Source organism: Macrobrachium rosenbergii, chromosome 10 (genome assembly GCF_040412425.1).
Source record: "Macrobrachium rosenbergii isolate ZJJX-2024 chromosome 10, ASM4041242v1, whole genome shotgun sequence".
NCBI classification, from domain to species: domain Eukaryota; kingdom Metazoa; phylum Arthropoda; class Malacostraca; order Decapoda; family Palaemonidae; genus Macrobrachium; species Macrobrachium rosenbergii.
Window position 1 is genome coordinate 25291068 of NC_089750.1, and position 27611 is coordinate 25318678.

The following is a 27611-nucleotide window of genomic DNA, read 5'->3' on the forward strand; positions in this document are numbered from 1 at the left end:
GGTCATATTCTGAATAGTGATAATAATAATAATCTTACAAAAACTGGTTGGAAATCCCAAGTTTTTTTCAGCCAGATTAGAAGCAGTCCTTTTTTCATTTCTTGGATGTGACTCACTAGCATGGCCTTAAAGTGTTCATCAAAATTTGGTCCGAAACTGCCAACATTGACCGCCAGGATTTTGTACTTTTGGATCTCGATGATATCTTAGCATTTTGCATGGGATGCCATAAGTTCTTGATTCTTGCGTCAGCAGTTTACCGTCCTGAATTGTCTTGAGAGCTTCTTGTAAAACAATGGCCTAATGGGATGCGTGTTAGGTAGTACCATATGTGTTGTTGTCCTCTTACAGATAAATGAGATTTCACATCGGAATAAAAAGTTTCAGGCAATAAGATTTGTTGTGACAAAAAAGTTAACTGATGCCAGAAAGAGATTGTAAGAAAAACCTCAAAATCATAAATACTGTAGTAGACAACAAAACAAAAGATAACGAGAAAAATTAGACTTCTTGACCCACAGCATTGTAGGCCTTTTGGCCCCATATGCTGTATTGATGTTAATAAATTCTTACTCTCCCAAAATAATATTTTCATGTATAAAGTATAATGCAAAGCACTCCTAAGGCCTTATAACTGCTTTTTATGTCAGTAAAATTGACGTTGTATTCAATATACTTGTACAAGATATCATTGACAAAACAATGTAGTTACAAGAAACGTAGTCAAAGGATAAAACACTTGCTGGTGACCTACCCCTTTCTTCTTCCCCCGGGTTTTTATGCAGAAAGCTGAAACAAGTGGCGTTGTTACCAGGATCAGCAGATTAGAATATACCATTAAGTAACAAGCAAGAAATATGGAAGCCCTTTACATCATAGGTCTTTTACTTCACTCTACCCTACGTTTGAAGTAGCTAGATTCCAACTTTTTTATTACCTTCGTGACCTGTTTGGTAGTCCCTTGTCGCAAACCCAAGATACCCGGGTTTTGATCCCAACAAGAGGTTAAAATTTATTTCTATAGTTTGGATGTTATTTTCTGCGTTCATTTCCCTTCACATTCACTCAGTGTGGTAATGCGAATCAAAGGGTATCACCTGGGTCTCTTGGTTGGTGGGAAGCTTGGCAAAATTTACTGGTGCAAGGTCTTTGGCCGATCTAGGTGACTCCTAAGGTATTGTGTAAGTACTTAAATTCCAATTTCTTTTATGACCTGTGTGACATGGTTAGAAGCACCCTTGTCCCCTCACCAAAGAGGCCCTGTTTGTGTTGGATCTAGATCTGAGGTACACATTTCTATGTATATTTTGCACGTCATTCTTTATCTTTGATTCTATTGTACAGAGGACATCATATTTGCTTGAAGTCATTACCAACTGAATTCCCTTGGGTCACTTGTTTTAGGGCAAGAAAATATCTAATAGATGTGAAGATGGAAGGTCATGATAATGGAAAAATATTGAGGTCAGTATGCAGAGTAGAGAAATTACAGATGTGATATTTGATATGTTTCAAATAAAAAGGAATAGGAAAAAGCCACTTGATTCTCATCTTAATCATTTCAGGACCAGACATTCTTGACATCATGGACCACAGTTTTATACAGGGCTCCTATTAAAAAAGCTTGCAACCTTAGTAACAAAGAATGTGTGTTTGACCTTATTCACAGTTATTCTGAGTAATTAGCAACTAAGCGTTGTTGTTGATGGTGTTTTTATTTTCAGGAAGCCTCGACCTGTCTGGCTTGGCATCCCACGATGCAGTAACTAGTGTCATGATTGCTGGTCTAGAATATAACATATTGTAGTTTGGAGAAGGTACTATCCTCATTGCAGTTATTTGCTCCCCTTATTTACAATGAAGGTGTTGCCACCCCAAAGAAATCTCGAAAATTTCGGTCAGTGGTGTAGTCAGTGCGGCTGGAGATTAAAGTCCTGAAAAACTAAGACTTCCTTTAGCTGATCATGCACCATGATTCCATTCCAATATTTTGCTTTGCAAAGTAATGCAGTACTTAATACAGAATATATTTTCTGTTTATGAATCAAATCAATGTTTTTCACACTACGTGAAAAGTGCATCATCAGATGATGCTAGGAAACTAGATATTGTTGATAAGACTTCCTCTATGGAGCGGTATTCCTGGCACTAGTATTGATACCAATATTCCCATGTTTAAAAGGAAGAGGTTGTAATACTACTCTAAAGCACCATGTATGTTTCCTTCATTTTTCGGATGTGTATCTTTGTATTTGTTTATATGGTCATTGATTTATCCCAAGTTATATATGTGGTCATTGATTTCTCCCAAGTAATATTTATCTAGTCATTGATTTATCCCCAGTGGTATTTATCTGGGTCATTGATTTATCCCATGTGATATTCATTTGCAATTAAATTCTCGGAATTTTTCCTTATATGGAAATTTATTACTGTGATGATATGGAAACTTATTTAATAATGGTAACAAAATTGTGGCAATAATAGTCATTATTATTATTATTATTATTATTATTATTATTATTATTATTATTATTATTATTATTATTATTATTATTATGCTCCTATTACGTTCTTTGCCATGCAAAATTGTATATGCTTTGGTTAGTGAAATGCAATTTTCTTCTAAATCTTTTAATGTAAACATCAACATCCACACTTGATATTGTGACTAGATAATAAGCGAATCTATCCCACCAACATATTGTAGTTTAGATTAGCGACATAGTATTCCAGTTATAAAATATGTTTCTAATAGGATCCACATATAGAATTTTCAGATAACTTATTTACTGGTTTTATCATGCTATTCATTTATCACTCAATTAATTATTCGATCAGTGCTCATTCGATTCATATTTATCTCCGGTTTACTCAAAATCCCTATAGCATTACAAAAGTAATTTTCGATATTTGATCAAAGGTATACATAACAGATTTTTATTTCATCCTTCTCTGGAGATAATTTAAATGCCATTGAACAATGTTAGCTCTCATTTTCTTTGAGAGTTGAAAGATTAGAGTTCCTTCCTGAAGCAGACTCCTTGCAAATAGAAAATAAAAAGAAATGAAAAAAGGATTAGTTGAGCCTCGTGGTAGCAGGGCACACAATTTGTATTCAGCTGCAGCTATTAAATTTCTTCCATCGTAATTGGAAACACTAAAAATCGCTGGTCACTTTTACGACTAACAACAAGAAAATTGTCCCTAGTGTAGCAGCGAATCAAAATTCCTTGAATAATATTCCATCAGATCTGAAAAATAAGGTATAATAATTCCTAGCTACTGATGTTGGTATATCGGAAAAATAAGAATAGGTGCAAGGAAATTAAGCAAGGAAGTTAAATCATATCATTTAGACGGGACCACTTACATGTCATAAAGTTCAGGTTATTCTGTACTTCATCAGGAATGTAGACGAGCACAAATAGCGTCAGTTTTTTTTTTTTTTGTTATGAAATTTTTGAAATTCAGATTGTTGCGCTTTCCCAAGATAAGGCAACAAAAATCTGTTTAAAAAAAAAAAAAAAAAGTATTGTTTTCACTACCGTCCTTATCAGTTACCAGGAAAGACCACATCAAAGTCACTGTAAGAATAATCTGAAATAACCGGGAACTATTTCCAACTTCTGTTGGTATAAAAGTACTGAGCAAATATTTCTTAAAGGAAATCGTCGTAAACACCTCATTCTGGTAATGAATCCCATATCCTGTTGTGCAGTACTGGCCTCTGGCACAGATGTACACATTTCAAAATAATTAGGGTTTTTTCTAAAGCAGACGCTTATTTGCTCAAACCTGTCCATTATCCATTATTAACGCTAGTTCTGAAGTACTTCAAGAGACATTTAGTCTTTACATAAAGGCACAAATTTCCTGAACACAATAGTATGCTCAGTGGGGGCACAGTGAACAGTGATAAGTGTTGAAATTCAGTGGTATTGATTAATTCAAGAAAATGGAACGGGAAGGAAGAGTGAATAGGGCATTTCCATTGATCATTTACAAATATCATAAATAAGGTGCTTATTCGAATCGCCAATTTTCTTCGCAAAAGTTTGGTGCAAGAAAATTATGTGCAATTGTTAAATGTGATGGATAAATTGTAGATTTTTTAAAAATCTTTTTGTACGATTTATTGTAAGAAGATAAAAAATAGTGAATGTTTTCTCGTTAGAAGCCGTGCTCAAAGGAAGACAGAGGTACCGAAAGCAGAGGTAGATGAAAGGAAAACAATTAGGAAGAACCTCTTCCTCCTTACTATTAATCGTGGCTTCTTCAGAAGTTCAGTATTACCCCATTTGTAAAATAGATTCATTTATTTAGACCAGGGTTTCTTTTTGCTTTGTTCTAACACACACACACACACACACAAACACACACACACTCACACTCAAACACACACCCACACCTTGGTACATGAGCATTCGTGATTAAGAGAAAGTACTTCTCAGGAAAAGTACAGTTTTCGACGTCTTGAAAATACAGTACCAATTATGAATCTTACACTTATGTAAACATCTTTAGCCTTCTCAGATTACCTACAACTATGCGACACTTGTGACGTTGTTACATAATGCACTCTTGTATGAACACAGCGCTAACATTCAGATGTACTTGTCCTCAATAGCGAGCTATGTGAACACAGATCTTCACTCATTCAAACTCACGGCTGCGCAAACACAGATTTTGAAGTTTCAGATTAAATAGACTTATGTTTAACATAGTTTATGGTGCTTCCAAATTACTTAACATAATCGGTTTTTAAGCGTTTAGATTGTACAGAGTTATGAGAATTTTATATTAATTGAAAAAGGGATAATAGAGCGATCCTTCTGCTTGTATTCACTCACGCACATTCAATATTGTCTTATCACTTGGGTGTTGGCAAAATCACTTGTCTCCCTCGGGTTTTAGAAAGGGAAACCTGGTCCATAATAACGCTGTATATTTCTTGTCATTATACTGTACTTCGGCGAGTCTTGCATGTCTAGATATCTTCTTGATCGACCTAATTACACTCATGGCCTAAGGACTTGTTAGGGTTGTCTTCAGTAGCGGGAATGTAAGTTATACAGATATTTATTTTTGTTACTTTTCATAACGTTACTTCAAGAAGGATAATGAAGACGACTTATTAGTTTTCGGATAGTTTAAAAACTCGGTCTTTCGTCTATATTGTATTTCGCCCGTTTTCCATGCTGTTGCACAAAGTATGAGTTGAAGAATGTGAAGCCTGTACTGTACACCTACACATATTCTCTGCAGGAAATTTGCTGCTGATTGAGTGCTTTTGTCAGTTCCCCGTCACCGGGTTAGTACCGTCAATGCACCTCACACTGTGCAAAGCCCCTTAGCCCATTAGCTGAGCGTACTTTGTAGCTTTTTCCTCTACATCCATTCCCGCTTCCTTTCTTCCTTCGTGTTGTGCAGCCTCTCCAAAAAAAGTATACCTTAGTTTTAGCAGACCACTGAGGAGCTGACTAACAGCTCTCCTAGGGCTGGCCCGAAGGATTAGACTTATTTTACGTGGCTAAGAACCAATTGGTTACTAAGCAACGGGACCTACAGCTTATTGTGGAATCCGAACCACATTATAGCGAGAAATGAATTTCTATCACCAGAAATAAATTCCTCTAATTCTTCATTAGCCGGCCGGAGACTCGAACTCGGGCCTAGCGAGTGCTAGCCCACAACTCTATCGACTCGCCTAACGAAGAACTGCAGCCTCTCTAACTATCACATCTTGATGCAACGGTGGGGTTTTCTCTGAGCTTTCACTTTAGATCCTTTTACTTTGTCTCTTTGCGTTCGGAACCTCTCAATGATGCTGTCCAAACACTCCAACTCCTTTTCATTGTCTGCGCACAGAATGGCTGGAAGTGCCCCAGTGCTTGGCCTTTTAGCCTAAATTTCATGATTCATACATTCATGTCTCTAAGTAACCATTATACATCTTTCCGATATTCCGTTAATCAAGTGAAAAATTGGCATACCTCCGTCTTTAATGCCTATACTTTTATTTATTTTAGATATTGTCTTTACCTGTTCCTCTCACGCACCTTGCATGTTATGATACTGAACACAGAACTGGAGTTTTATGAGGTATCTCATTCCAGTTTAAGCAAAAAACTTTCACCCAAATTCTGAATACTCTGTCGAGACATTTTCTACTCGATCGCATCACAACTCAATTTATGCATTAGGCTTTCCAGATATTCTCCTTAGTTATTCTAAAATAAAAGTACTTTTGATAGAATAACACTTTCAGTTTTATTTGCAAGTTATACTTCTGCAAACCCTGAAGAACCTTGTAATTTTATGAGGCCATTTTTGTTTCCCCGTGGTGCAGACACACTAGCGCGGATTCACATAATATAAATAATAGAAAAGTTAACTCGGTTACATTCATTCATACTAGCCGAAACACAAAGGGATTACAATTATTGATCGTATACACAAAATTATATAAAGACTTGAAGTACCCGGATGCACTTTTAATGTTCCTGGCTTTCTTCCGTATGTAAAGCTACCTAAAAGTTATTCAACACAGCAGTAAAGAACAATCTTAACATTGTCGCTTCATAAGCACTCTTATATTCCTAAGACAAGGAATTACTTTACTTTTTTAAATCTCGTGTGATCCTTTTTCGTGCAATTTATATATTTTCATTCTTTTGAATATATCAGGCTTATTTCAGTGTAAACGTGATTCATGAAGGTTTGGCTATCAGCATTTTTGTCTTTAAATTTTGAATTCTCCTAGAGATACGAGTTTCATAGTTAATTTCCAGAAAAGTATACGGTGTGCAAAGTACAGTATCCGACAAGAAGACAATGACAGATTAGAATGCTTAACACAGTTATTTAAAACTTTACATTAGTGTCATACTTACTACACATTCTGCAGGTAAACAACTACTAAGGCACTAGAACATCACTACAAACTTCTACACACACAGTAATATGAAATATCGCTTAAGAAGGTTAGCTACACATATTCATGGTATAATCATTATGACTGAATTCTTTATGAATCTATTGGCCATAGGATTATATAAAGCTGCCTAAAAGTATTCATTATTATATATATACCAATGATATATCGTGAATGGATGTTCCTAGTAGGTTATTCATTAATTGAAAATGTATTAAAACTACACAACGACTTTGAAATTTGAAGTTAATGTAATGCAGTGGAAGAAGAATAAATAGAAAAGACTGGCAGAGTATCATAATGCACATGTAAGTTAAGACCAAATATCTTCAAATTATAATACAATGTATTAATGAAACGAAAATAATCATGCCATTGTATTTTTACTGCAGTTGCTTTTTCTTTATGTGTATGATACCTGTGAAATCAGTTTAGAGTTATAGTATGCAAAAGGAGTACTTTTCAATGGAGGAGATAAGTTAAATGCTTTCGTAAACGTTGTTTAAAGGCAACATCGCTGCCACATAACAACTACATTTCACACGGCCAATCTTATGACTTTCCAGTCAAATACGAGTATTTCCCATATTTTGCTTTGGTCTCATGAAATGCTTGAAGAGTCTCTGTCGAACTCTTCATCGATTTCGCTAGACTTGTGTGTTGGTACAAGAAGAAAGTATCTTTGCTTAAGATACTTTGCTTTTATTTGTTTTGCTTTTTGCATCTGAATTTTCATGTACTGTATAACTTTGTGAGTCGCGAAGCCCATTGGTACTGCTTTTCCCTTTTGAAGTCAACATACAAAGCTTTCGAGTAGTTATTGCTTAAGGTATTTATTTGGATCTTTATTACAACTGAGCCTTCATACCTTTGTAAAATTAATTTTTAAGTTATCGTTGTCGTTCTCATTTATATTATGAAATTTCGTTTTCATATCATGTACATAAATATGGACTTTCAAACTGTAGTTCTTAATAACTGCAACATCAAGTTTTCTTTCCGACTGCTGAGCATCATTACTTCTATATGATATATGGAGCATATAACCAACATCCGTTTCTTTCATATCATTCATGGAATATATCCTATCACATATATTATCGACTGTGAGTTCCAATCAAGGTAATTACGGTTTTGTAATAAAAGACTGCGCAGACCGCACCGTTATCTTTTAATATTTTCACATTTAATTGACTGTAATGACTGGGATTAAGTCTGAATTTTTAACGACTGTACCAGTTAGACTGTGTAATCTTTTCTTTAACGTCGAAAAGAAACACGTTTATCCTACTTCTAGGAAATTGTACGTTTATGAAAAGAGAAGTTGTTCACAAAGGCAACAGGTATCTGTATCAAAGAAAATAAATCTATGAGTATATGTATTAGGTTGAGTTAAGAAGTGACAGTCCATGTAAGAAATCGAAACTGTGTTTATATATATTATATATATATATATATATATATATATATATATATATATATACACACAAATTATATATACATATATATGTATGTATATATGTGTTATGTGTGTGTGTGTGTATATATATATATATATATATATATATATATATATATATATATATATATATATATATATATATATATATACATATATATATATATATATATATATATATATATATATATATATACATATATATACATACATATACACACACACATATGTATATATATATATATATATATATATATATATATATATATATATATATATATATATATATATATATATATATATATATATTGTGTACGTACTTGCTGCTGGTTATATATGAGAGTATTTTTATTTCGACTGTATATTGTCATCATGTCAGTGCTAATGCTTATGATCCAAACTGGTACGTTTCAACTGCTATGAAATGTGATCATGATACCATAGTTTAATTAAAAGAGAAACTATTTGTGTTATCTCAGTTAATTTCATATCGATGAGCCGGATCATGTCAAGATTAGCGAACCCAACATCTCCATGTCAAGAACAGCGAACCCAATGATCCCCTATGTACTAAAAAAATGATTTCTACAGTGTTTAGCACTAGCCCCGGGGGGGTCAATGTATTTCACCTTGTTTAGTACTAGCCCCTGGGGGATCAAATGTCTGGTACCAAAGTGTTCATGTCTAGAACAGCGAACCCGATTATTCCCATGTAAAGAATAACGAACCCAATCATTCCTGCTGCAAGTGGGTTCGCTAATCTTGACATGATCCGATGAACCTGTGTGTCTTTTGTAACCTACTGAAATGGACGTTTGCTGCTAAATTTCATAGTTTTATGTCCAGCAACTTCTTGAGACATTCATATATCAATGCAGTATATGAACAAAAACCCAAAGGCAGTTATAATATGTTATCGGAATAACAAATTTTGATACTTCACGAAGAATTCAGTTCATGTAACAGTGATGTCGAATATTAAATGTCACAAACAGAAGGCTAAAACGAGATCATCTCTTCTGTCATATTGTGCGTACGTTTAATTACATTACTTGTACATCTTTAAGGGTGTTAGGCATCTCTGATAATGATAAATAATCTCATTATGTGCTAAATATACAAATATGGAAATATGATCAATATCTGGACGTGAAGGGTTGGACGAATCCATTTATACGTGGATGATTTAGGTCCCCATTAAGCCTCCTCTTCATCCGACTCTAGAATAATGTTCTTGGCCTGCTCTTCGTCCAATTTTGCTAACCTTGGAAGACGAGGCTGCAGGTGTTCGTAGATTTCTGCATAAGAGAGTGATTTTACCTTGAGGTAAATTAGGCTGCCTGCAATGGACATTAGAGTAAAGATGGTGGCGTTGTGCCAAGTGAAAAACAGCGTCACCATCATCATCTGGGAGTGCTCATTTTGGTCCCATGCTTCTCCTAGTGGAGGGTACAACAGGAATCCAATCTGGTAAAACCACGTTCCCTGAAATAGTAACAATGATTCAGATTAGACATTGTAATGTTTTGTTTACAAGGAAAATTCAAACGCGATCTATGATAGTAAGGGCGTTAGATCTGTGGACTAAAAATTTGCAAAAATGAAAGCCATTTTGTGAAATCGGGAAAATTTGTATTAAAAAATTTAAATAGTATTAATAAAATGAGAAATTCACATTGGAAAGTTGAAAATTATTCTCGAATACTGTACTACTTTTTGATAAAACTATACAGTTCGGTGAATGTCATTGTTGCAATATGATACCACGACCAACCAAGAAAGTGGAGAATAATTTACACTAGCATTTTTTCTTCGAATTCTTCAGCGCAAGGACTCTGCTTAAGGTCGTCGGCTTTCAAGGAAAAGAATTTTGCACAACTTTCATCTCCTGTTTCTTGATCTCATGTTGGAATGCTCTAAAGTTTACATAATGTCTCTGGGTCAGAACTGAATAGTGTACGTATTTTTAAAGATGGTAGTCTTAGTATAAAAAAAAATCTTTTTTTCTGCTTCTTGGAGTGGAGACAAATTTTCATCTCTTAGTTTAAGAAAGGGCAAAATCTATTTTTAATTAGTGATATGAAAAGTTCATGCTTTGGTTCTGATATTGACAAATGTTTTTTTACCAGTCTTGTCAACTGCAGTAACAGCGATAAGTATTGTTTAGTCAAATGAAAATTAATTACATGAATGCTTTAAGCAATTTTAAAATCAACCATGTTGATGACCATTCATTTATTGACTTAGATACAACAACATGATGATTATTAGTTACGAAACGTGATGTATCTTTTTTCAACCGTATAAACATTTTTCATATATTTCACAACTTAAGAGGCAATAACACAGATACTACTGTTATGATCACAAAACTAATAACATGAATTACAACCATAGTAACTTCGTATGAAATAGCGTCAATTCGCTTTGTAACCTAAAGCCAAGATATAGATAGTTATGTAATTACTTCGGGAGCAGTTACACAAATAAACGTTTACTTGGGCACGAATCATTTGTCTCTGACCTCGAAGGTTGTGGCATGATTGCTCTTTTATTAAATTCAAATGAAGGCTGCTTCAGTCCTTATCACCTGTATTGTGTATAGAGGAAACTGGCAGTTTCTTTACCTTCATTCCTTTTCTTTCGAATGATGTATTACTTTTTTAGAAACAAGATATCGATTAATAGGACTTCTAGTTTTGTCACAGGCTTATGTTTTTGCTTCTGATTTCTTTCTGGGTTCTGCCTTTTCTTCAAACAGCATAGAACCTTTTTCAAGACTTAATATACTGATATACTTTTAAAATCAAATAGGCCCTCCTTTGAAATCATTCCGGTATATAACAGAATTAAAAAACACTGCTTTCCTGATCTCTTCTTTTCAGTTCTCTGTTTGGGTTTGAAGTCTCACGTGTGGATTCATCTTGGGATTTATCACCAGGTCATTCCCTTACCTGTAGTAAAACGAAGTAGGCTTTTCCTAGGGCGGGCAGGACGTTTCCTTTATAGCACATCTCCAGAGCCACGCAGACAGCGCAGCTTACCACCACGTAAAACAGAAGCATGTGCACCTGTAGAAGCCCAAAACCTTTAACGTCAACGTTATAACAGTTGATAACCATTACACACCACGGGAACAGGAGAAATCTTTTTGATTCAAATAACAGCATAGGAGTAATTATTGCAAATAATAGCTGAACCATGAGGAAAAACAAATGCCTAAAGTTATTGTGTTACTGGTTACTGTCATGTCATTAATCAACTGATAGCATGTTGTACACAAACTTGTATTTTACCCGCTTAGCCAATATTCTTACATCATTTACTGTATAACGATGGGCGTTCTTTAGTGATAAGAGAGTCACGATTGAGATGGTATGGGCATGTGTTAAGGATGGATGACGAGGAGGGAGTGAAGAGGACTTGGGAAGAAGAACCTGTTAGAGGAAGAAGATCGAGAGGGAGACAGAGATTTAGATGGCGAGATAAAGTGAAAGAAGATATGGAGAGAAGAGGTTTGGTGGAGGATGATGCCTTTGATAGAAGGCAGTGGAGAAGGCGCATCAGGCAACCGACCCCTTAACGTAGGGTTAGCGGTGGGAAAGAAGAAGAATAATGGGCGTTCTTTAGTAACTTAAAGAAAAAAATTTTTAATCACGGTATCAAGTACAAGCATGCGTGTTTTACGGGTGGTTCATCTTACACCAAAATTAGTGTCATTCTATAATTTTAGTCAAGGGGTATTCTTACCTTAGTATTTATTTTTAAACCTAAATTTCGCCAAAATTTTTCTACTATTACGACTGTGTAGCCACTGTGGTATATGTATGGAGCTACTAAAAAAAAATACATACTATCTGTTCTGAAACATGCAATATACAGTTGGCCATTGCCCAAACGACGTAAATTTTTATTTTTGTCGTTTTGTGACGAAATAAGAATAAGTCTTTCAAAATGTAATCGAGGGTATACTTCGCACACAGAATTCAAGCTAACATGTACAAATGTAAATACTTATGTGTGACATAAAGGTCTCTCTCTCTCTCTCTCTCTCTCTCTCTCTCTCTCTCTCTCTCTCTCTCTCTCTCTCTCTCTCTCCTGATATCACCTGTTTGCTCCACCTGTATATCCACCTCTCTCTCTCTCTCTCTCTCTCTCTCTCTCCCCTGGTATCGCGTTTGCTCACCTGTATATCCATCTCTCTCTCTCTCTCTCTCTCTCTCTCTCTCTCTCTCTCTCCTGATATCGCGTTTGCTCACCTGTATATCCATCGGTGTACGACCATGTAAATGATAATAAAAGAGTAGAGCCTCCATGCTGAAGGCTAAAACGCCCGATATAAAGTCCATATCTGGTGGGATGGGCACTCGATAGTGCTGAATTATGTCCACGACTCCATTTAGACCGAAGAAGAAGAACATTGTCATGTGTTGCGCGTTACCTATGTGAGTGAACTTGCCTCCTTCGAAACCCGTGGCAAATTCCCCTAAACATTTGTAAAAGAAAACTGAATTAGGAAACGTTGTGATGTCTTACGCGCTTCACATATTTCTTATATCCAATATATTTCTTAACTGTACAGATAGATGCAGAGAGTTCTCACTTTAAGTTTGATTTCGCTAACGAAAAGAAATAAAAATAAGGCGAAAATGTTAATACCTTTAAGAACAAAAGATATCAAGGTATGCGTTGCTGATCTAAATTCTAGAAGATAAGAAGTAGTTATTGTCCGTAGCAATGTCAGCGATACCTTGGGCTCTTAAATTTGTTTGTTTACCGTTATCCTGCGTTAATTTTGGAAAGAGGCAGGATCGCTACAAAACCTTACACTCATTCTTCCGTCTACTTTTAATTGGTAAATAAAGGAAGACATTGGCAAAAGAAACGTAAACAAAAGTAAAACTGCATTTTTAATTGCATAAATATTTCATTCAAATCCCTAGTCATTTCATTTTTGCGGTCAAATAATCTTGTCAAAACTTATTTGCCAGACTCTTATTTCCAAACACGGTGAATTAATTTTGGACGAATTTTGATTAAATTACGCCCAAACATTTGTGATAAAACATTGCCTCATTAAATTTTTGTTAAAACAGACCTCTGTTTGCCCAATTTAGTAAGAAATGTTTGTAAAATTAATTAATAAGTTTCTAAACTGGCCAGAGGTATTTTATAGTCCAGGGTCTCTCAAACCTTAGTTAAATGTCATTGAAAGGTTAGTTATTATAAGTAAAACTGGATAAAGTAACTAAATTATTGTGATCCAAAAATTTGGTGAGGCTTTTGAAATTCTGTACACATTAAATGATTAGCTTACTTCAGTCGATAAGAAACCGGAGATGCTCGAGAACATTTATTCATATAGATTTGTATACTCGTTACTAATACGAACCCCAGAGTATCTGCATTATCAAGGTTTCAACGAGAGTAAGATTTCAGTCGTCTAGGGCAGGACATATTTTAAACAAAATTACCCCATAATATATCGGAAAAGCATTCAAGTGATTAACACACTAGTTTTTGCAGGAGAACCTGATATTACGCACCTTTTATTATATCCTCATATGATGAAGAATGTTATGGTTATGTTGCTAAATAAACTGTGTAGTGAAAGGGCTAATTTCAGCTAAAATTTACTTCCGTTTAAAATACCAGATCTTTTGGGCCAGTGCTATAGCAACATACATCACTCTTATTTACTGTTAGAATCCTTTAGCTCAGAGTGATGCCCAAGATTAGTAGAGAGAAAATACCGTTTTTGAGAAGGTTCATTGTTCACGGCCACTCTCAAAATAAAAGTGGCAGTTCCATTATCCCCTCAGAGGATCACGATAGAAACTTACCCGCCATCCCAACCACGGTGGCCACAACTTTCAGGATGCCCTCTAAAGGCAATGAAGCGCAGCACGGGCATTTAAACGAGGATGTGTTTCTGTAGCGCATCCTATATTTCTCTGACATTGTAGATGACGCTGCCACTCGTTGGCACATGAAGTACCTCATGAAGGTCTGGTATGTGAACCACATACCGAAAAGGGCGAAGAATGTGCCCGGGACAACATGGCCGATGAATGAGCCCATTTTCTCTGTAAAGAAAAAGATTATCAGACATTAGAATATTGAAAGCTTAACATCAATTGAACAAGTTCTCAAGTAGTTTTTAACAATATATAGCGAATGGATGGGTAATAACTGCCTCTGCTGAATCGCCAGTGCAAGGAAGGACGCTTCTTGCATTAGTATAGATATTCGGGATCTTTGTGCTTTGTGTCATAAGCGCGACGTGGTTTGCTTATTGGCAGTTGACTGAGTAAATTGAGTTGTTGGATTCGCGGTTAGTTTCTTATGTGCATATATATATATACAAGCGCTGAAGCGCTCGCAGGAAAGGTGAAAAGAAAATTTGAGAACACCGAGCTTTCGTTTATTTTTTAAGACATGATCGCAGTAACAGTATGTACAGACGCATTAGTTGTACATTAGATAAATACCTTGCTGTTTTATTTTAATAATGACGTAACCAACTTTAACTCATGAAAGGAAACAATTATTCTCAAGGAGCTACTGCAGGTGGTCCAATAAGTACAATTAAATTAAAATAATAAAAATATCTCGTATTGCAAACTTTCATTTAATGTCAAAACTAAAGTTCACTTTTGGTTTTTGAAAACTGATTATCAAAACTAGTTGAGTACAACACGTTGCCTGATATTTATCGTAATAAAATTTAGCGTAGGTTACACATCGAAACATGTACGAATATATGCTGCCATTATGTTGTTAAAGTTATCTTATCAGCGGATAATGAATAATTAACCTCAAACATACGGTTTCGTAAATTCCATTGAAATAATTATACAGACCGGTATAATCCACCTTACTGAAAGGTATTCAAAATAAGGAAATAAAAAAACTACATTATACATGCATGTACCAAAGTGCCATATCTTAAATTTCAATATTAATTGTATATAGACCTTAAGTTGACTGCAAGCTGCTTTAACTTACTTCTTAGAGTTTTTGTAGCTGCATCACTAAGTGCACCAACAAATCCACATACACAGACGTATTTAACACTTAATATTCAACAAACACTGACACTGAATATTGGTCGCACATCATCATGGTATTGATCAATGAATTAATATTTAATAAACGCACGGTGTCTATAAAAACTCTCAGAATACTGCTATAACTCTTTTCAAACCGGTCTTTAAAATCCACATCCATTTCATTATTGTTTGCATGGCAAGGCAGAAGGAACTTGCCCCACAATCTAAATGTCTTGCTTCTCTCCTTTGTGCATTTTGCTCTTTTTCAGGCACTCAAGTACCGTTCAGTATATTAGTGCTTTTGCCATAATTTAGTGTCTAAATGATACTGATTATTACAGAACGTGAGGTGTTATTTTCAGGGGTAACAGTGCTATTCTTTTTGGGCGTAAAATCACGTTTTGTCATGCAGTCCGGATATTAATCTTGCGTATACAGCATTGACAGTGACCCGTCAGCCCGATATTGTATACGTGTAGATAATATTCTAAAGTTGACAAGTATTTTACGCTTTTATTACTCAAAGCACATTTCTCTCATATATGTAAAATGTAAAATTTTATGATATTAAAAAAAATGAGAGTTTCAGTAAAAGTCGGTGCTCATATCTTAGTGCTTAATTAATTCAAGAAGTGCGAAAGAAATTCTTTCATATTTTGCTGAAGTAATTGATTATATAACTACATCAACACTTGGAATTTGCATGTCTTGCCTAATCATTAAATTAGTAAAACGCAAAGCCTGTAACTTTTTTTACATTTTCTTCTGGCTTTAAAGATCCATTTTTCATGATCGTTTATCGTGTGCTTTTGCAAATAAAGCATTTAGTAAGAGTGAGCACTAGCTCATGGACTCCCTGGAATTTCAAAACGATCGTTATATTCCCAATACCAAAGTATTCACTCAACCACACACACACTACAATTATGTATATATGTATGTCTGTTTATGATCAGATTTGAAAACTATGTTACTACAAGTAAAATATGCGAATCACATTGAGAGAGTCTTCTTGATTAGGAAAAGCCAAATTTAGAAATAATTTCCTTGATCATGTGTTACCCTAGAAACTAGTCTTTTTAATAGTGACAAAGAATAGAAGTACATAGAACTAATTCATTACCATATTATGACTTCTGCAGTCATAAAACCAATAGTTTAAAGATTTCCTCTTTTGCCCTTCGTATTACAGTATCCAGAAGCTTCGTACCCTCCCTTGTGTTTTTCATTTATATCCCGGGTCTTCGGGACTGGCAGTGCAAGGATTGCCACAGTTACAACAAAATCTCGAGTGATGGCGACAGTTGTGGCCTGTTGATGTGTGACTTTTCTTTGTACTTGGTTGAGATATTTTGCATCGGGATATGTTTTTTGAACCTTAACTTATACTCGGTACTTCAGTACGTTTGTTCCATCTTCCTCTTTTACTTATGTTTGTGAATATAATAGAGGTACTTAGTTGCAGTTAGTACACAAACTCAAGTGGAGAAAACAACAGAGAATTCTCTCTGTATAAAATGCCGAGGATATTCTTCAAGTTTTGCTAGTTTACATTATTGGTCCGAAAATTTTACATCTTGCACATGCCACTCGACACGTATGAAAAAGAATGCATAAGTTATATAAGAAATATTTGATAGAATTTTACAAATTCAGATTCTCTTCATCCACAGCGTTTTGAAATTTTATTGACACAATTATTTTTTTTATCATACATAATAGCATGACGTTTGGTAGCGTGGACTGCTTATTGTGTGTGCCATAGTTTGAATGGAATTTCCAAGTGGCTTTTGAAATATTTAGTAGACAATAGAGAAAATCAGTAATTAACGAAAACAAGCCTTCCAGCCCACCCGGATATGGAGTGTTTAAAGAAGTTTTTTGTTATAATTAAATGCATTAATCATCATCCCCAAATTCCTTGTCTGTATTTACGAAGTAACCAACTTGAACAGATTGTCAGTGTTTCCAAATAATATTAAGATTTAGGTTTAGCATTTCTTTCTCAAATAACGGAATGCTGGATTTAAAGAAAGAAAATTTGTTTGGGTGTTACCCTCCTCCCAAGGGAAAAGAAAAAGGGGTGATATTATCGTTTATGTGTACATGCAGCCACTTCGTAAACATCCTGAATAACATGAAGCTTTAGGGGGCAGTGGATCAATACACGGATTCCGTCGGACCTCATTATCTAACACTTGTTGACATGCAATTTGGATAAGCGATGTGATAACTGATAAACTTGTGTCATTCCGTGCAACACCCAGAATTTCGTTTGCCTTTGTTGCACCACTACATGCTGCGAATATATAAGGACGTATTCTAAATATTATCGGTTTCCTTGAGTGCTTGAAGTTTCTCCTCTCCTCTCTCTCTCTCTTCTTTCAAACACAACACACACACACACACACACACACAACACAAACATATATGTACATACATATCTGTGTGTGTGTGTGTGTATATATATATATATATATATATATATATATATATATATATATATATATATATATATATATATATATATATATATTACCAGACACCTGTATTCTTTTTACAGGTGGTCGGGCTAGAAGGGGTTGTAACTTTAGGGTTTTCCATCAATACAACTGGATGTGTTTAGAAGCCATACACCCTTGTTAACTCTAGTTGTGAACACCACAGTAGCCAAACTACTAGATACATTCATCATTGCTTAGGTTTTTTTTAATGTAGCCCATCCTGCCCGTCCTCACCCAAGAGTCGATCAAGGAACCTCTCGATTGGTAGGCGAGAATGTTACTAATCACTACATGCGCACGCATACACACGTAATGTGTTGTTTTGTCTCTATTTATAAATGTTTTACAAATATACATACTTTTAAGGTGTAATTTTTCCAATAAAACATTAAATGTAAAAATATTAATAGCTGTTTGACTATAATTATTTTAAGATCAATGTTCTGATGTTTCTGTATGCTTTCCCCACTTGAGTTGTCAGTGCTGACAGAAATGTTTTTAACTTCAAGATTATTAAATCCACATTTACTTCCTGACAGCATACTCAGAAAGAGGTTTAATTAGCGGCTTTTAGCTTTGTGAGTGAATGTTGAATGGAAGTTTTACAAAGGGTAAGTTTTTATGTGTGAAAGTGGTAATTAAGCAAGCATGATTTTTGACTGGCTTATAGGACATTCCAGTAACCTGTGTGATTAGATGTTTGCTTCTCTTTCTCGCTCTCTCTGTCTCTAAGAATTGATGTTATTGCTTGGAGGAGGATGTCATGGGTTTTGATGGGGGCATGTACCAGTATCTGATAATCCATTAGGATGGAGAAAGAAGTAACTCCAAGGAAGTTGTCTGAAGTTTCTGATAAACAGATGAACGGCAAGAAGTTCTCTGTTAAAGTTGCCATATTTCCTTCCTGCTAGAGTTAATTTTCTGCTGAAGAAATCTAATGGTTGAGTTGTCCCTACAATTGATTTTTCAGTTACAGCACCTGCTGCGATGTTTCTTGTGTCCATAGTGAGCATCTGTTTGATCCAGGGGTTTGGTAATGCCAAAGTGGTTGTTGTATTTGTCAGAACATTGTTAGTGGCTTTGAAGGTATTGTGTTGGGGGGTGCCCCTGCTGAGAGTCTTGTTTCCTCTGAGAGCATCATAAAGGAAGCACTTGGTTTTTGCAGTTCACGTGAGGATTCAGTGGTAGAAGTTCACCATTCTTTGTATTCCTGTAATTCTTTGATTCTGGTTGGAGCTCGGTATTTTTTGGTGGCTGACACTTGGAGTGGAAGGGCTGGCACCACTTGCTGACTCTTCATGATCCTGGAGTTCAACAGAGTATACCCTGTTGATATATTTGCCATTATCTCGGAGTAGTGACAGCTTAGCTGTGATGTGGTTGTGGTATTCTTGATTTTTGCATAATATGAGGATGTTGTCACCGCAGAAGACATAGATGGGGTGATTGCTAAGGATGTTGTCCTTTAGCCTTTGGAACTTGGCACTAGAGTTCCAGAGGCTGAATGTGGAGTGCTTAAATGTGTAGATAACAAAATGCGTGATGATAGCCATCAAGGGTGTGTCCTCTTGGTGTACCAGCACTTGAAAATAGCCTTTCATGAGATCGAACTTAGAGAAAATTTTACACCATGTAGGATGGAATTGATAACTGCCTTGTTTTGAAGTGGTAGTGGTTAGTCTTTTGTCTGTGGATTGAGGCCCTGGGTTTTTTTTTCTTTACCATGTGGAGTAGGGAGACTTTCTGGCAAAGGCCAAGCCATTCCATTTCTTTGAAGAGCATTTTTGCTACAACTAGTGTCTCAGGTGGAAGGCATCATTATTTGGATAGGGTTGGGGATGGAAGACATTCAGGAATTCTTGTAGGAGGGTGTGGGGGTCCAGTGGTTAGTGGTGCTGCACTGAAAGAGGCAAGGTCCTGGAGGCCATGTCCACAAGTAGACTGAAGTATCTAAGGAAGTCAGTGTCAATAATTTGATTTTGGACTCTGGTGAGGATTAAATCCCCATTATTTCTTCGTCATGACTTGGTGAGTAAGAGTTCTGTGGTCTTATTATGGTATGGGGCTGTTGTTGGTGGCCACAAGTCATGAGTCATGAGTCCTAGGTTGATGTCTAGGGGCCTCTGGCAGTCAAATGCTGATGCCAGGAGGATGGATTTAAAGGCATCTATGTCCACCAGGAACCTTTTGCCGGAGGCTTGGTATGTGGTGTAGAATCAGATGGATCGGGAGTTCATTGGGGTTTTTGTGGCCACTGTGGTTATCTTTGGTGGTCACACTGCTTGTTTCTTCTCCTGCTGCATCCAAGGGCACAGTTCCTCACAGTTCTGCTGAACTTGTGGTGTTAAATGCTGATGATAGCTGGATGAGGGGAGCCTTTTTGTCTTTGTTTGAAGGGATATTTTTGCATGGCATTGGCTTGGGCCGCTCTGCCATTATCTCGGTGGTGCTCCTGGTCCTGGTCTTCTCTGGTTTCGTAGATAATGCAGGTGGCATGTTGTGATTGTACTCTTCCACCTTCCAAAAGAGGTCCACTATTGTTGTTCCTTTGTTATTGGGATAGCAGCCCATATGTTGGTCAGTTTTTGACTGAGGAACTTGAGTTCTTCCCAGGATGCCCTTCCAGCTTTAACCTCCATGAGGTGTTGAGTAGGTGGAGAGCTCAGTAGACACAGATGGAAGACAGCAGGGAGAACCTGGAAATCAGGAACTCGAACAGGTCTTTGTGTTTGGTCTTCTTGTCTTGGGTGTCAAGATAGGGTGCAGTCCGAAGGAAGAAAGTGTTCAGGATTGCTTCAGGGACATAATTAGTTTTCTTCTTCGAACTACTGAAGTTTTGTAGGCAGAATTGAATGTCTGCCCTTTGGTTCAGTTGTTAAGAATGGAAGTAGATCGAGATTTATTCTGTTCTAGTTCTCCTGTTTGTCATTGGATATTCTATAAGGTTTCCTGACTGATCATTTTACAGCAGTACTCATGGCTGTATTTACTCCATTAGTCACCAGGGATAAGGTGTGAGGACAATAATTGTATACTCTTTCAAGAGAGTAAAGCCAAGGTTGAGATGCCATATTTAGCTGCAGTGACTTGACTTTTTATGTAGGTAGGCATGGCAGTATTTAATCATTGAATCACAAGGTTTATATGAAAATCATGGGAGGTCTACTAGTAGTTGATCTTGGGCTCTTGAAGGAGAACAGCCAGAACTGAGTTGCTATATTTAGTCTGATTGTACCAATAGTTGTGGCTGTATTTAGTTCATAAATCATGCACTTTGATGCCGAAATTGTGCTGTGTCCACCAGTTTGGTGGAGGATGATCTCGTGCTCTAGAGAGAGAGAGAGAGAGAGAGAGAGAGCAAAGCGATTATTGGCTTTTTCGTTGTAAAGGCGTGGCCGTTCCAAGTCTCTCCAAAGTCGCAAATGTAAGGAAACTTTACACAAGATGCAGAAAACAACTGACTTTATTAGCAGGCCTGTAGGACAAAATGAAGTTAGAAGCGATCTTTCGCCCACGTGGTTTGAAGGCAACGTGATTGTACCGCAAGTGATGTGTGAGCTGGTGGTTGTGAGAGGCTGCTGAACCTGGCAGATATACCTGGTTATGGCAGCGAAGCTGAGAAGCTTACAAAGTGAGCCATCATCTTAAAAATCATTGACCAAGTAGTATCAACATTTCAATATGCTTGCCCACCTCACCCTTTGACAAAGCCAAAAGAAATGCAAAAAGACATAAAGGTTTTCTCGAGTGGAACCTCAGGCTACTAGCCTCTCATCCAAGGATACGCAGACCTATAATATCGCACAGCGGTAAAAACTATGGTTTTATTTTGAAATAACCTGCATTTCTTATCGGCAGACGTAAACACATCAATGTATCCATACAGATAACATTAAAACCGACAGTGGTATTCATCAGCTGCGATTGGGGTCGATTAGAATGTATTGAATTCCGAAGAAAAATACCCAAAAAGGAGATAAGAGAGAATCTCTTAGCTTAACTAAATGGTTGTTACTTCTTTTATTGATTATTAATACCGATGATAAAATGCAACACTGAATATTTAGGTTGACTCACATGCGTAGGATACATTTTTAAGTCTATCCACGCAGTATTTCCGCCTGCCTTAATTTTTTTTTATACGCGTCAACGTGTTGTACTGTAACATGTGTTATTATGGGGTATTTTGTCGATTATTTCTGTAGTTATATCTCTTTCCTGTTATTACTAACCTCTTTTCGTTACGATGACGAGACTAGACATAATACTTGGGAAAAAAAGTGTATTCGATGGGAAATCATTTTCTTAATGCTGCTTCAGATAAGTGAAGTAACTGAATTTCATTTAATTTTGCTTTTGGTGTACATTATACTAGTAGTCAGAAATGGACGATCATGTAGACAGATAAATTCCGAAACTCTTTCTAAACATAGCTTTGGTACTTCCAGAGGAATGTAAAAAATATCGACCCTAATTGAAAATATACTTTAGGCTGTTTTGATAAGGTCGACTTTTTCTTTCGCTAAAATAGCCCTAAAATAAAATTTGGCTGCTAACAGAGCTGTACTGAAATATATGATAACTTGTACTAAATATATATATATATATATATATATATATATATATATATATATATATATATATTGTACTAAATATATATATGATAATCACTTCTATCGCTTTCAGAAATAGTTTCCAGTTAAACGCCATTCGCACTAGTAGAGTCCACGCTATCGGTGATCCGTGAAGCATCCTAAATGTTACGAAATTGAAAAAGTCTATTTCTTAACACCTTTTACTTATTTTTTCATATACAGTAAATAGCTTAGTCTATGTCCTTAGCTGCTTGGCGCCAGTATGAAGTAAATAAATCAGTCAATCGCAATTATAGCTGTTCGTTCAAATAAATTTGAATCTTGACGCATCTTGTACATTTCGAAGAGTGTAATAAGAGGGCAATAAATCTAAGAGGTAAATGAATTATTCACGGATCGGTGGTTGTTGGTTTAGAAAATGAAGATCATAGTAATCAGTAAATTTAAGAGGTTGCAAAATGGAAAGTTCTCAGACGATTTAAGTGGTGAAAATCTTTTTCTTTCTGTTCATTTATTTTACTTTGTCGTCCCTCTTGTTTCCCTTGTTTGGATGATTTATTAGCACGATGTCCGAAACCTTAATAACTGACGGTGAAATATAGGTGTGATCATTTTCCGCAACAAGAGATAAATGGTTACAGAAAGAAATATATCTGATGTAACCTCAGTCGGATTACAGCGGAATGCCGTTTCAGGAAAAGATACTTATATGTTTGAGTGAAAATGGCTCTGAGGAGCATTTGTGACCAGGTGTAAACTTGAAAGGTTTTGGTGATGTATTTTTGTGTTCAGATTCACTTGTGTCGGTTCGGATCTCCAGCGTATTCTGTTTCTGTTTACTAGCAACGAGCTCTTTTGTTGGTCCCACCATATTGATCTTACGTAATACTTTGTATGAATAATACAGAGGTACGTGAAGTGGTGCAGAGCTATTTTTAGTCTGTCTCCTCTTTTTTTACCGCTTATGCTAGCCAGTCTAAATTATGTAACGCAAAATGATTTACCATGCATTGTTTCTTACAGTAAAAGTGCGCATTTTAATATACAGTAGGAATATAAGATAAGAAGTAGTCATTGCATTTACCATGTTGAGAAATGTTCTTTGCTGAAGATAAATTGTCAAGGTGTTCGGAGTACGAGCAGAGATGTAGGTATGACATCTTTGCAAAGTGTTACTGAAAATGCAGCCAAAGCTTTGCAGTGCTTGAATGTCGTCCTTATTATACAGCGTCACAACTGGCCCTCTTTAAAATTATGTCAACCATTATTTTACATAAAATGTAAGATACAGCTTTTCAAATTTCCATCATATTATAATGGCATATAGCAGCAGGGAAGTAAGGGTAGTAATTTGCTAATAAAAAAAAAAAAACACGAAGACAACTATTTCACAAGTCATTGCTGACGCATTCCGTTTGTGATTCGTAATGATAAAATGCCCTAGAAATCCTTGTTGATTGCATTTTACTAACATTTATTGTATGTGATATAACTAATACATTGGCTTCATAAACTCTCAATTTGCTGATATTTTTGGATACGTTTTCCATTGGATCGCTTGAAGTTCTCAGGAACAACGAAGAATTTTTCTTACGCATGTCGCATTTCAACCTACGATGGGCAGAAGACTGAGGTTTGTGCTTGAGCTAATACGGCGCCAAGAATGATAGGAATTTGTTGATATCATATACCCAAGCTTACATACAGACATACAGACACATACATACATATTTATAATATTATATATATATATATATATATATATATATATATATATATATATACATAGATAGATAGATAGATAGATATATATAATATATATATATATATATATATATATATATAATATATATATATATATATATATATATATATATATATATATATATATATATATATATATATATATATATTTATAAATTATGTATGTATGTCTGTATGTAAGCTTGTGTATATGATATCAACAAATTCCTATCATTCTTGGCGGCGTATTAGCTCAAGCACAAACCTCAGTCTTCTGTCCATCGTAGGTTGAAATGCGACAAGTAAGAAAAATTCATCGTTGTTCCTGAGAACTTCAAGCAATCCTATGGAAAACGTATCCAAAAATATCAGCAAATTGAGAGTTTATGGAGCCAATGTATTAGTTATATCACATACAATAACTATATATATATATATATATATATATATATATATATATATATATATATATATATATATATATATATATATATATATATGTATATATATATATATATATATATATATATATATATATATATATATATATATGTATATATATATATATATATATATATTTATATATATATATATATATAATATATATACACATTTTATAGCAAAACTATCCTCACCATGGGGTTTAACGTAAAAGTGTGTGTTTTATTGGCTAACGTTTGTAATGTGCTAACTTAGCACATATTTTTCCTTGTATTTTGAATATGCTTTCCCATGAAAGCCATGACGTTCAAATGGAAAGGAAGGGAGGTGTTCTCGATATCGGGTAGAATTGTAACAGATGCTGGTTAGGGGACTAGGTTAGGACTTTGACCTTTACACCAGCAATAGGGAAAAGAATTGAATTAAGCTTAAATGTACATGTTATATCTGTTCAGTTAGATACGTTTTTATTCAGGCCAAAATAAACCAATGTTTTTCATGGTGACAATGTTAACTTGAAAGGGACTTTTTGTGCTGGTGAAATTCACAAGTTCCCGAGTTCTGTATATTGTAATTTCCACAACAACCTTGTAGTCATACACACACACATACATATATATATATATATATATATATATATATATATATATATATATATATATATATATATATATATATATATATATATATAAATATATATATATGCACTCATACATATTACTCTAACAATCCCGCCTCCGTATAAACTTAATCACTTATTTTCATTATTAATTCGTTCCCCTTACTAATGAGTTGAATCTCAAGTAAAAAATGACAATTACCAATGTCACATGCAAACTTAAACAGGTGAATCATGGATGACCTCCCCGTGCAGAACACTTCCTCAACATTAATCGCATCCCACCGCTACACAGAATACACCAACAGAATCTCCCTACACCATTCTTTTCACCTTGCACACATTCATTAATATATATATATATATTATATATATATATATATATATATATATATACATATATCACCATATATATATAGTGTATATATATATATATAAAATATATAAATATATATATAATATATATAAAATATATATACATATATATATATATATATATATATATATATATATATATATATATATATATATATATATATATATATATACATATAGGTAGATAGATAGATAGATAGACAGATATCATAGTAAGTGTGTGCAAGGTGAAAAGAATGGTGTAGTGAGATTCGGGGCACTGTTGTGAGCATTCTGTGTAGCAGTAGGAAGCGAATCATGCTGAGGAAGTGTTCTGCACAGGGAGGTCATCCACGATTCTCCTGTTCACGTGTGGATGTGACATTGGTCATTGTCTTTTTAACCGAGAGTCAACTCCTTTGTAAGGGAAAGGAATTAATGATGAAAAAATACGTTTTTCAGAACAAGTTTTAACCGGTTTTTAGTAGCTGCAAATGTACGTGTGAAATTTTTTCCTTCATGATTTATCTGTACGTACTAGCTTGAAGAGGTAAACAATGGAATATGACGATTCAGCCGTGTAATATGTTACAAAGATAGAATAAGACAAGAACATAAATGATTCAGTTTTTACAGAGGCGGGATGAGCAGAGCAATATGTATAAGTTGACGCCTGGCAAGTAATCGTTGAAGTTCATTTTTAGAACTATTAATTATGGATTGGTTGGGGGTGATTCAAGGACAGAAATCTTGATACTAGAAAAAATGACTTCTGAAAACTGAACTTTCAAAAGAATGAAGGAAGCAAACTGAATAAGATAGATTGGGTTGCAGAGGGGAAGTACAATGGTAGAATAGAGAGGGAGGGAAAATAATTTGAAAAGAAAACAGATCGGAGGAAGGCAGATGAGGGAAAGAATGGAAACTTTGAAAATAAAGGAAAGCTCGAAACAAGAACATTTATAGAGCTCTATCCATGGTCGGAGAAAACAGAAGAATAATACGGAAGATTAAAACAATTATAACTAAACCTCATTCTACTGGGAAAAGACTACAACAAGAATATAGAGTACCAGGTAAACCTTATCATCCATAAGACTCCTTTAAAGGTCTCTTTTATCACGGTAAAGTTGCTGGCACTATGAAATTTAAGTTATCAAGGTAGCTTTCACATGTGATATTTCTTGCACCAAACTTGTTTTTCTTTAAAATGACAGAATCCCTTTGTCCATATCTGTTTGTACTGATTTAGCAAGCACCTCTTTATTACATTGTGCCTGTAAATATTTTCAGATGATACATGTCTGATTTTGCTGATTTCACTTCCATTCGAAGATTGGCAAGGAATCTGGTCCGGATTGTATTTTGACAGAGTTCCGCAAAGAGTTTGCAGTCGAAGTTTGCTCCAGTGTGTTGATTGTGTTGCCTAATTGTTAAATTCGGCATATACCTCTTTCTTTGAATTATGTACTGGTTTATTCCATCCTGAAAAAAGGTAACGTTTGAAAAGTAATTCCAGTTACCATCCTTTTTCTTTAACATTTGCTGTTGCTATAGTATTTTAAATTTTATTCAAATCCTACATTACTGAACACCTAAACTCCAACTGTCTTCATTCAGTTCACAAGTATGACGTCCATGTGGCAAAATCTGCTGCATCACTTGTCACAATATTGGTTGGCCATCTCTGTCGAGTTTCGGAGAACCATAGGTTTCCACTCTTGATATCCTACAGGCATTTGACAAAGAGTGGTTTAAAGATCTCTTAGTAGCGCTTCCTGCATATGGTCCTACTTCTCTCTGTTAAACTCATTTAAAGTTTTTTCGCTAACTCCTCTATATTGATCGTTGCTGAATGTATTTGTTCCCCTCCCCATTTTAAAACTCATTTACAGCTTATTATCTAT

General features: G+C 35.2%; 1 protein-coding gene across 2 annotated transcripts in view; it reads right to left on the reverse strand.

Annotated features, from left to right (window-relative positions):
• Positions 1–8992: 8992 nt before the first annotated feature.
• LOC136842987 (transmembrane protein 45B-like) overlaps positions 8993–27611 on the reverse strand; it is a 112421-nt gene continuing 93802 nt past the window's right edge. For both annotated transcript variants that reach the window (XM_067110983.1, XM_067110982.1), the window contains exons 2-5: positions 14240–14482; positions 12656–12882; positions 11351–11467; positions 8993–9881 (exon numbers count right to left, since the gene is read on the reverse strand). In XM_067110983.1, coding sequence (XP_066967084.1) covers positions 9594–9881; positions 11351–11467; positions 12656–12882; positions 14240–14477 — 870 coding nt within the window. In that variant the 5' untranslated portion in view covers positions 14478–14482 and the 3' untranslated portion in view covers positions 8993–9593. The remainder of the gene's footprint in view (positions 9882–11350; positions 11468–12655; positions 12883–14239; positions 14483–27611) is intronic.